At 43.7% G+C, this 12,251-nt stretch overlaps 1 protein-coding gene across 1 annotated transcript in view; it reads right to left on the bottom strand.

Annotated features, from left to right (window-relative positions):
* LOC102381461 (tyrosine 3-monooxygenase-like) overlaps positions 1–12,251 on the bottom strand; it is a 43,808-nt gene that overhangs the window by 12,963 nt on the left and 18,594 nt on the right. The window contains exons 6-9 of the mRNA XM_006019549.3: positions 11,564–11,709; positions 8,154–8,289; positions 6,883–6,952; positions 5,167–5,223 (exon numbers count right to left, since the gene is read on the bottom strand). Of these exons, the coding sequence (XP_006019611.1) occupies positions 5,167–5,223; positions 6,883–6,952; positions 8,154–8,289; positions 11,564–11,709 (409 nt within the window). The remainder of the gene's footprint in view (positions 1–5,166; positions 5,224–6,882; positions 6,953–8,153; positions 8,290–11,563; positions 11,710–12,251) is intronic.

Genomic DNA, 12,251 nt, shown 5'->3' with positions numbered 1-12,251 from the left:
CACGCTGCCTGCTTCCCCTACTGCCAGTGGGGCAGACACTGTCCTACTGCTCTCTCTCCATGTTATTCTGCAAGATGCAGAAAAGACCTTGAGGTAGAGGCTAGAATACAGGGCATCCTTCCTTCCAGGACAGTGTCTATCTCACTGAGCCCTGCTCCCTTTCACATGTTTTAGGATAAACTTTTTCCACTAAGAGGGTAGTAAAGCACTGGAATGTTTCCCCAGAGATGTTGAGGAATACCCAGCCTTGGTGGTGTTTAAGACCCCACTAGACAAAGCCTTGCCCGGGATAATCTAGTGGGCATGGTCCTGCTTTGAGCAGGGGGTTGGACTAGACTATCTCCTGTGGTCCCTTCCAACCCTAATTTTCTATAATACTATACTTGCCTCCTGCAGCCATGTATCTTCCCAACTTCAAGAGGACAGCTGGATGGTACTGGGCATTGGCCTTACCTGGTAGTAACAGCACTTTGCTGGGAAGTGCAAGTTCAAAATCTCTGTGGGTAAGGGTGAGCCTTAGGACCTCAGTTTCCTTCTGCCTGGGCTACAGAGCTAAAAGGTGGGTGAACATACCTCCTATGGTAGTTAATCATGCTCTTTTTCTCCAGTCACATTAATGGAAGCTTGCAGTTATATACCTATCAGAAAATCTTTCTCCACATAGTATCCATGGCCAGAAGGAGCAGCCATAGCTTCACAGGTAGAAATGGACTCTAACATCTGTGTAAGTAACAAAAGTGGTGTGTACAGGTTTACGTTTGCCCAATGTAAGTGGTCCTGAGGCATATAAAAGTGAAATATGATTTGGCTTTTAGTGTTCAGAACACATTAATGGCATTAACTAGCCTTCAAATCGCTCTGCAATATCAGTATTAGGATCCCTGTGTTACAGATCAGCACACTAAAGCAGAATGATTTAATGATGCAACCAAGGTCACACAGCAAGGGAAGAGAACTGGGATGTTTTGGGCTTCCCTGCCAATGTTCTGACCACTAGACTGAGACGCTCACTAGAGAGGCATTAGCAGCCACATCCTGACAACAGAATCATGCTGAGTATCCCCTTATTCCATCTGAGGTCTCATTGACTTCAGTGAACATAAGGAAGAGAGTCAGAATTTGACTCTACATTGTGAGCCTCCTACTTCCCTTGCTGAACTGCTTCTCAGAAGTGGTTCCATTAATTGTAATAGGAATGTTTGGATAGATAATGTCTACCAGTATAAGTTAAAGGCTCAAAACTAGCCCTTAATTTTCATCCCTATACTCAGCAGACAAACAAGCAAAATAAAGAGTATTAATTCTTTCCCCAAGTTGAATTCCCAAGTACTGCTGCAAGTTGGAACTAGAGAAAATATTCTTGCTCTCCTCATTCTCTGACACTTGTGCACCCAAATGTAACCCTGTACACACCATCCATTGTGGTAAGGTCAGGACTGAAAACCTGCTACCGCTATAACTATCTGCAGTACAACCTTCACTGGTCAGTGCTGAGTGGCGGTTAATTAACCTGGCAACCTCAGGAAGTGTCAATTGCTTTGGGTGGATGAGTGCCTCAGGAGGGTAGTGGAACCCTTGATGGAAGAAATACCATCAAAAAGCAGACGAGGGACTTTTGCCAAGAGCACCCACATAGGGCAGATTGGGCTCTTCAGCCATGGCTGGCAGCCAATCTAGGAGTGGAGCCCTGGAAGTCAGGCAGATGGAAGACCTCCTCTGCATTGGCAACTCTTGCAGTGTAGCTGATTCCAAATGGATCATCTCTCGCCCTTCCTTTGGACCAAACCAGTGTAACCGAGAGGGGATGCTGATACATGGGCAAAGCAGTGTCTTCATATCAACCGCCCAGGCTACTGCAGCTACATACATAGAGAGATCATTTCATCCTTGCTGGCAGCATGGCACAACATGGAAGGGTGGCAGTTCCGGGTTATAAGCACTCACTTGACTAGCATAGAGGAGGGTGCCATAGGTCACCTTTGATGGCAGAAGGAATCCTCACATTCACTGGTCAGCTATCACCGGCCCTAATTCCAGGCAGCCTCTGAACATGTAGGTGTCCGCCACAGTCTGCCTCACTGGGTGCATGAGGCTAGGCCAAGAGCCACAAAGCAGCTGGAAACCTTGCCTGGCAAAAACCCAGCTGGGCTGAGTTCCCATCCCTTGCCTAATCATAGTGCTGGAGATGGGAACTCAGCCCAGATGGGCTCAGTTCCCATCCCCAGCCGGACTGTAGCGCTGGGGAGGTGAACAGAGCAATCAGGCTCAGTTCCCTTCCCAAGCTCCCTGGTCCCAGGCAGCAGCACCCAGCTTCCCTCCCTCATCTGGCAGGCAGATCAGGGGCCCGCAGCCCCTGGAGGACTGGCACAGCCCCCGAAGGCCTCTCGGGATTGCAGGCCCCCATCTGCCTGCTGAATGAGAGGGGCTGTTTCAAGCTTCCCCATTATAGTGAATGGGCTAAATGTCGAAACAGCATCACTGTTTCGATGAAGCAAAATGGAACAGCTGTTTTGAATTGAAATAAAATTTGTAACGAAATGCCGTTCCATCAAAACCTCAAGTTGAAATGGAACAGTGCCATTTAGCACAGCCCTACTGCACGTGCACTGGTGTAGCTATCCAGTGTATGTGCAGGAGGGTGTGTCTACACATGCAATTAATGCTATTGAATATACTTGGGCTCAAGCTGAGCTGGAGCAAACTAACCCCAATGTCACTATCTATACCTGTATTTAAGCACAGTAATTTATTGCACTGCTGGATTCCACTTGTAGCTAACAGGACTATCTGGCAGCACAGTAAATTAGTCTACTGTTCCCTAATTACTGCGCATGTATAGATGGTGATGCTTTACTGTGCAACAAATTAGTTTGCTAAGCAGTAAAGCATCTTGTGTAGATACACCCTCTGGGTAGCCATCTATTTCCTTTTGGTCATCTAAGTGACAGTTTTTTAGTTGGCTGGGCAGCATTTTTTGGCATTAACACACAGGGAGCAATTCTGCTGCCCAGCAATATAGCTATGTGGGCCTTACATGTGTAGGCTGAGCATGGTTACACAGTAGCCACATACAAATACAGCCATGTGTGCACACACCTTGTGAGTGCATAGTGACATTTAAGGCCCTGAAATACAGGTAGACCGGTACTATAATTATCAGGTATTGGACTCAGGAGGAAAGGCCTAAATGAGTGTTCTAACCACACAGATACAGGGGCTAAAACATATAGGAGTCTGTCTCTGGTGTTGTGTTCAGATATATATGCAGTTGTCTACAGGTGCCGGATTATGTGTCAAATGGAATCTTCCACTGTGCATAAATACCAAAACCTACTGGTTAAACAGTTTAGAGGGGGGAAAATGCCACTCTTGGATTGCAGATGGCTGTATTGTATTGTACTTTCTACTACATGGGCCCCAGACTACTCAACACAATTGTGGTTAGATAAGATGGGGTAGTCTGTAGGCTAGCTGAGTCTCTTTATTGTAGATTAAATGTGATAGTCAATTCCCTAATGACTGGTGCATTCAGTCCTCAGGGGTCAGATCCTCAGCTGATGCACAGCAATTCAGACTTCAGTGGAGCTATGCTGAATTACTCCAGCTCAGGGTTTGGCCCTGTGATGTCCCAGATAACTTGTGTAGTCTTAGTGCCAGTCCACTGTTAAAACCTAGTTTTTACATAGCACTCTTAATCAATAGGCCTCACCATGCTTGACAAAAGAGGTATCATTATTAGGGGCGTGTGAAGTGGACCCTATTGCATTCAGATTCAGCCTGAATCAAGGACAGTGACTTGATTTGTTGTTTCGGATCACTGTCCCCGATTTGATTTGGCCAAATCCGAATCTGAAGACACGAAGCTGATTTGGAGAATCAGCGATTCAGAAACAGACACAGCTTTAAATGTTTTTTTACATACCTCGAGGTACCAGTGCAGCTTGCGAACACTGCAATGCTGGGGTGCATCCCACAGGAGGGCAGGGGGCCCTCCATGTGTTTGGCAGTGAACCCAGAAGTGGACTGGAAGTACTTCTGTTCCACTTCCAGGTCCACTGGGGAGTGCACAGGATTCCCCCCCCTCCTCAACATGCACACACACCCTCCTGATTTGACAATCAGCTATGGGGGACTCTGGGTGCCTCCCCTCGACCCAGGAGGCACCAGTTGCCAAGCTGGGGGGGGGGGCCTCCAGTGCACTCCCCAGTGGACCAGAAGTGCTTCTGGTCCACTTCTGGGTCTGCTGCCGAGTGCACTGCGGAACCACCCCCGCGCTTCTGTGGGACACTCCATGTGCCCCAGCATCACAGCATTCATGAGCTGCCTGTATCCTGAGGTATGTAGAAAAAACACTTAAAGCTGTGTCTATATCCAAATCACCGAATCTTTCCAATTCGGTTCAGAGAGATTAAAGGGTCCTCTGATTCTATTCAGATTCAGGGATTCAGCCACTGAATCGGGTCAAATCTCCACCGAATCGAACCAGGGACCAAAACTTCACACGGCCCTAATCACTACTATCCTTACTTTTACAGATAGAGTAAAACAGAGGCACAAGGATGCTTCAGGTTACCTTACAAGCAAGTGGTAAGACTAGAACCCAAATCTCTGAAGTCCTAGACCAGGCCTGATATACTAGGCCACACTTTCTAGATAGCAGCAGATGCCCTGCAACTGCTTTTAATAGTGTTCATGTTTTGTGACTCCCATGAATGCATGGATAATCTAGCACCTTAATTTTGCTTATACAAAATTCAATTCTTTCTTCTAGTAGTGGTTTCTCTTAATATTAGGATGTAAGTATCTAGCCTGATTGCTGGAGTTATGTGACTATGACATCAATTAGTAACCTTCCAGTAGCTCAAACTGCATGAAGACCCTGGGACAGGAATACATTCCTCCTGTTCAGGGAAATATTTAAGCACTTGCTTGAAATTCAGCATGTGTTTTTCTTCTGCCCTAGAAAGAGACAGATTTCAGCACATGCACTAATGCAGTCTGAATTAGACCAAGTTAAGAGGAAATATTTTGGCTGTTTCCATTTTGGGTGCCCACCTAAAGAAATTTGAAAGAGAGGCAGATATTCAAAGGGCAGGTACTCAGAACTTTTTGGAAATCAGGACCCTGACATTTTAGCTCAGATATTAAAATGTAGCTTATACTTACTGTTGACAGTTTTTCAATATCAGCATCCAATGACCCAAGAGAAGCCAGTCCAATATCCTAAAGCAAGAAAGTAATATCACAGGTGTGTTATTGGTTAGCCAGAAAGAATGTGGGGTGGAAGGGAGAAGGCTTGCCACACTTCCAATATGAATTAGCCCTTCTTCTTTTTGCAATAAACATGTCCTTCCATGGCTTCCAGAAGGCCTACCATTTGTGGATCCCCAACAGTGCTTAATCAAACATCATTCTTGACACAATTTTGACCAGTTCTTGGCCTGTTGTTGACCCTCGCATGTGCCCTCTCATTAAACAATGAGAAACCTTGTGACAAGGACAGAGTGTATCCAGCTGGACTAGAGCATGTCCAGGATGCTCCCACTAAATGATTAGGCAGTGCACAAATCATCTATTTCCCATCTTCCAGCCCTTTTCTAGGTCCCAAGCCAACTCCACCCCCTACCTACTCACCCTTACCTTTCCAATCACTTCTCCTTTGTCTGCCCCATCTGCCTTCCCCAAAACTTGCCTGTCTTCTGCTTCTGTTCCTGCCTCATACTATTCATTCATTTCCCCCAATGAGCTGGCTCCCACCTTCCTGGTCCTGATACTTCACTCTCAGATTCTCCAACTCCATCCCTAACTGTACAAAAAAGAATCCAGTAGCTTGTTACAGGTGGAAATGAGTGCACTGGCTAAGACAACTGCCATCCTCTCAGCAGCAGAAACTTGGCCATAAGCATGAAACAACCTGATTTGAGTTTCAAGAGGCTAGCTTATTCTGCCTTGTATTAATTAGATAACTCTGAAAACTAAATTGCCTTGTATTAATGAATACAGAGTTGGACCAAGGAACCTGTGTTAGTCATGAAGTAATAAACTTCAAGTCAGACATGCCCTACAGGCAGAACTCCTAGGGAAAATGAAGTTCCCTTGATGACTTGTTTACCTTGGTAAGCTGGGCAAAAGGCATCTCTGGAATTGCTTATTATACAAGTTACATTATAGTGCTGCCATATAAATGGGAATTCTAGGTCTGCCTCCCACTAATTTGACTGGGGGCTGGACTTAGAACCACTGGCACTTCAAAAGAGTACTGCCATTTCTCAGCACCAGAAGTTCACCAGGAAAACTGTGCTTCCTCCCTTGTATATTCCCTATTAAGCTAATTGCATCTTTTTAAGGATGGGTATTCCCTAGAGCTGCTTCTTGGTTCAAGCCCTAGATACTGTGTCATGGTAACAAACAAACAAAAGCAGGGTGACTTTACCATTAATTCTCTCATGATGGATAAAATATAAAAGAGTTTCCATGAAAGGAACTCAACCATAAAAGCACTTGATGTCATTCAGTTAAATCACCATGAGCCTTTGTGATCCTATGTTCTGAGCAGGGAAGACAACAACAGTTGGTGATTCTGAAATGACTACAGGGTTGTTTTTCTACATTTTTAAAATATTCTTTTATTTGTAGTATGTCTAGTACTATAGAGAGAGTTTCTCCATAATTAATCACAGTCCAAGTCTGGTAGGTACAGGAATAGGCTCAGCCTAGATTATAATGGCAGCTGTTGGTGAAGCCTTAAAGGTATTGGTTTTCATGACATATGAAGGGCCCCAGAAGTGTCTATTCAGTACATGTCTCAGGCACACAGTACCCATTGCTACTGGAATCTCTGTACTCTTCAGTCCAAAGCCGTCAGCAGAAAGCATTTCTTACCTGAGAGAACTGGGCAAATTCTTTATCAGCTAACATGGGAACGTGACCCAGCAACTCATGGCAGCAGTCACTGGAAGAAAAGTAATTTTTATCATTTAAAAAAAGGAATAGTTTTATCCTACAGAGCAATTCCAAGCAGGACTTATCTGCTCTTTCACTGCTAATCTCTCCCCCCTCCATCTGCAGGTAAAATTTACGTGCTGTCTTAAAAAATGAAAAAATCTGTGGGGAAGATTTTCAGCTGGCATAAATCTAGTAAACTCTGCTGGAGATGTACATAAAGGCTCGCTGTAGTAGTTGTTGTTCTGGCCCTACAACTCTGCTCTCGTTTCCTGCTAGCCCACTTCCTGCTGCGTGTGCTCGTCTCAGATTCCCACCAGCCCATCTCTTCTCTGTCTGTCTGTCATCTTTTGTATCGGTGCCTTCCCCCTCTATGACTCCTCCCATGGAGTTTGGAGCTCCTTCTATCTTACAGGGTGCTACCACACTTCCCTCTCTACATTTATCTCTCTCCTCAAAATATGCTCCACCTGTGCAGCCTCTCAGCAGTCACCATGTCAAGTTCTGAGCACATACAATAAAAGTAAAATATGAGTTGCCCCAAATCCCACTGACTGTAGTTAGAACTACATTAGATGTCTTATCATTGAACCTGTTTTGTTCCAGTTGAACAAAACTGTCTCTAAACAAAAACTCCAAAACAAAATGTCCACTCCAGCATAGCCAATAAGTTTGGCAGCTATATGGGATAAGAGACCAAGTTTCAAACCCATGTTTTGTGTCAGACAGAGCCAGGTCATTTCATGGAGCTCCCACATCCCAGATGACTGTCCTAATGATTGGGCTAATGTAGGATGAGGGTGGAGTCACTTTCATTTTTTTCAAACACTTTTGAAAGGTCCCTGTTTTGCCCTGATGCAGAACAAAACCAACTACCAAAGCCTTGTCATTTTCCATGAAAAAGAATTCTTGCTTACTGCGACCTTCCCAGAGCAGGGCATGCATAACCTGATACAATGTTAGAACTCAAGGAATGATAAATGCAGCAAGAATGAACAGATTAAAGCAAATGGCTTCAAGCGTTTTCCTTCTCCAGATGACCTTAAAAAAGAAGCATGTCTTCTTACTCATGTCCTCCTCTCCTAACTCCCTAAAAGCTTAGTTTTCAAATCATTTCATTCTGGGGGCCACCAAGATGGACCTTTGGATCATTGGTGAATTGCTTACCATCCCCCAAGTACTGCTAGTTTATGCCATGTCATCCTACTTACGGCTCTGGGGAATGCATAGGGGAGGAGGAATGCCTTATATACTGTGTGCTCTGGAAGACACGAAATGCCAGGCTGGCAAGGAAGTCACGAGAAGACAGTAGTCCTGCAGCTGGTCTCAGCTGAAAACCTGTTCTTTCTGCAAAGGACAGCAACACAGCAGGAAATTCTAGTGTTAATTACATGACAGCATGACACCAACCAAGGAGTTTGGACTTATTCCTAGCACATTCTTGTACCTGTGGGTAATGAGAACATCTATCTACTTTAGGTATTTCTGTCACTTCTGGTACAGCATCTCTGTTCTATCTATCTATATATTGCAGGGCAGTAAATGCAGACATCCCAAGTTATCTCTGCATGTTCTAGTTGTGAAACTGGAAACAGTGTAACCTTGTTAGAATAGTGTTGTGTTCGGGCTTAGAGAAGCATAGCTGTTTTGTTACCTCTAATTTCTATGACTCAACAGGCCAAATACAACAGCGAAATGTGAACGACAAGAGGGAGCATGTCTACAAGTGCGCTTTAATGTGCATTAGCCAAACTGTGCTGTTTAGTTAATGTGCATTAAAATAGGCTAATGCATATTAAGCATCACTTAAAATAGTGCTCTTTAGTTAATGTGCATTAATAAAAGCTAATGCACATCTCCTAGAACCTCACAATGGAGGGCACCCACACACGACCACAGAGACTGCTTCAATGTGCTGGAATTCCAGTGCATCGGAGCAGACTCGATAAATCAAGTCTGCTGAAGCATGCTTCAGCAGCCTCATGCATCTCGTGTATCAGCATCCCTGATCTTAAAAATAGTGGTGGGGGAAGTTGAATTAAAGTGTTAGTTCAAGCACCCCTGCCACCATTTTTAAGCATGGGAACACTGATGCAGAAGACGTAGTGGCGCTTTAATTACTACTTGTCCATTCCAGTACCAAAGGGGAAGCAAGCAAGACATGATCTTTAGAGAGATATCCATGCTTCATGGTCTTTTCTGAGCTGTCTCTGAGAAGGTGCAGTTTGTGCTCCACCAATGCACATAATCTAACATTTCAAAAGTCTAAAAGCATTTGAATAAATCTGGGGAGGTTTGATGTTGCTTTACCAAATCCTTTTATGAATCTGGCCCAGTGAGTCAGCAGCTCCTGCTGGCAAAGTGGCCTTGCAAATGTTCTTAAAGTAGGTAGACAAGGCATTGGTGGAGGGAGAAGATGTGCTAAAGCTGTACATTCATCTCAATACTGCATAAGAAAAATGAGTGCTAAAGAACTGAATGTGTGGGGTGACTGGTCTAACAGTTCAAAAGCCCTCTGGAGTCAGAGTCAGAGGGAAGGCCTTGAATGTTAACCTAAGGGAGCCTATACAAAATGAGGTTTAACTTTTGGCCTAAGAAAAATTTTATAAAGGCCTGACTATTACAGCATGACCCTCCTTTGAGTCCTTTGGCTGTAATTTTTTCCAGCTGTGGATCAAAATTCTTAAGTCCAAATATCTTTTCTAGAAAGGAATAACTCCTTGGGGGTATTTATTTAACCCCTTGGAAAACCATTTACCATATTTAGATGTCATGTGATTAACCCCCTTATGATTGCATAATGCTTATTTTGTAATATTAATTTCAATTTACATCCTAACCACTCCAAACTGCTAGTTATAGAATGCTGTGGTAGTGCAACTCACCTTAAAGGCAATGTGAAAAACTCAACAGAAAAATCCTGCATTACTTGTTATTAGAAGTGATGAAGGTTACTTGACTTGTTGGGATGGCATTAGTACCCTCCCCCCCTTCCAATATGCTCCCTTTCTGTACCCCTATAGTTTATTATATAAAAAGCACATAATATTATAGTAATATATGCTAGAAAATAGTCAAATATAGGCAATTTTTTTGTAACTGTAGGCATTATAGACTGGTCATAGGACTTAGGCCAGGGTTTGCACTGGGACTTTAGTGCACATAATGTCAGGTCCACGTGGTGCCAACCAAGCCTGGGAGAAACACACTAGATGTAGTGGCTGGCCTGCCCCTACTGCATGCTAGGGAATTCCCGGAGATGTTTCTCTGGGGCAGTGCAGTTCTGTAGTACCCATAACAAAGGCAGGTGACTACAAGGCACAATTGACTCCTAAGTTAAGGTATATGGGGCAAAACCCTGACTACAAATGAGGAAGGGTGAAAATCAGGATGACTTCAGCAGGGCCAGAATTTTATCCCACATACTAATAAATAAGAAGTATTCCTGTCTTACAAGGTGGCTCAGTGACATGGGACTAACTACTGAAGTTTTTGCAGACCTTTTAGAATACTTGTAGACTCACTTTGAGCTTGGAGAAGCAACACATTTACCAGGATACCATCAGAGATAGATGGACACAGATTCCCTAAACTGGGATAATTTTACTTAAGCCAGTAAAGTTTCCCCTGAAATAACCAAGGATAATGTTCTACTAGTGTAAGTTATACTGGCTTTGTTGTTTTCTGTCAGCTTCAAGCCAGCCATTTGCTAAAGGCAAACCTACAGCTTTACTATCTAATGGCAAGATGCAGTAATAGCTACTTACTATACACTGCTATTCTACACCAGCACATCTGTCTGCTCCTGATCCTGGTGTAATTTACTTCAGTTTGTATGTTTCTGGGTGAGTTTGTTCCAAGGAGTTCTGACAGTAATCTCATCTATCACAATTCCCTAAAAGAACTGTGATTAGGAAAGTTTAATTTTAGATTGAATCATTGGTGACAAAGAGATATTAATAGGAATCAGTTCAACTAACCAAAAGTACCTTTTTCTAGTCTGAGATGTGTGCAGCCACAAATAAACCTGTTGTGTGGAACACTTGCGTTCTCCCCTGGACAGATATGTGATGAAGGTTTTGATTCACAATTTTATAACATTTTCAACCAAATACATCTGTATAATAGACCAGACAAAAATTTAGAATCACAGCCTATAGAAAATGTAGATAACCCAGACAGTTAAATCTAACATTACCAGTAAAAACTGTGCATACCAAAATGCCTTTATACTGTCCTTGTTTTTCCACTTATGCCATTCTCTTTGAAATTAGCTGGCAGATGAAGACGACTCAGATCAGTTGTATACCAGGGTGGATAAAAATAAAAAATTTTCTGTGATTAAAATGAAACACCACTAATATACAGGGAGACATACATACATACATGTATATTAGTGGTGTTTCATTTTAATCACAGAAAAGTGGGAGTGTGTGTGTGTGTGTGCGCGTGCGTGCGTGCGTGGAAAATGTGGATTTTGGTTTACTTTTTATAATCTGAAAACTGGGGATTTTTTTTTTTTTATCAGAGAAAACCAGGATCCCTGACCATTACACACCATTTGAAATTCCAAAAGGGGGATACAAGGAACTTTGAAATACCATGTTCCACAATGCCTTGCCTTTTAAAAATCTGGAGACATCCTGCAGTTGAGGTATGCTGTCTTCTTGGTAGCCACAGTATTTCTCCAGCTGCTGAAAGGCATCCAGGTATTGTTTACAGGCATGGGTAGGGTAGAGGCTGCTCAGCTTTCTGTAGACTTCTCTCCTGAAAGAGTAATAGCTGTAAGTTGGTGACCTCCTCACCTCACCAGAGCAGAACCACTTCCCCATGGCTTCTAAACCAGAGATATTCAAGCAACTAAAGCAGAGACATTGTCTAAAACACAAAGCTGTCTTAATGTAGTAGCATTAAAAATGGACACACCTAAAGGAATAGAAAGGGCTGCCCTGCAGAGGGACAGAGTGCAAAGAGACAGTTTGTCCCAGTAGAGGCACTGTTTGCCCTGAGGGCAAGTGAAGCTGTTTTGGAGGTAGCCCTCTTGGAAGAGGGATGGGCAATCTAACCCCAGCAGGGTTTGAATGAGAGAGGTTAGCAAAAGCCCGGGAAGAGCCCTGGCCTGGGCTTGGCTGAGAGGCTTGCTTAAAAGAGGGGAGCAGTTTTCCCAGGAGGAAAACAAAGGAGAGAGGGAGAGGGCAAGAGATGGGCTGGAGACCAGGGAAAGGATCTCCCCACAGCCATCATCACCAGGTCATGTGGTGTAACATTTGTTCTATTGCATTGGTTATATGTTACCTTGTAAATAATTA

The sequence above is a fragment of the Alligator sinensis genome, unplaced genomic scaffold (genome assembly GCF_000455745.1).
Source record: "Alligator sinensis unplaced genomic scaffold, ASM45574v1 scaffold74_2, whole genome shotgun sequence".
Classification (NCBI taxonomy): Eukaryota; Metazoa; Chordata; order Crocodylia; family Alligatoridae; genus Alligator; species Alligator sinensis.
Note: the sequence above shows the minus strand (reverse complement) of the source record. Positions and strands in the feature narration are given on the sequence as shown.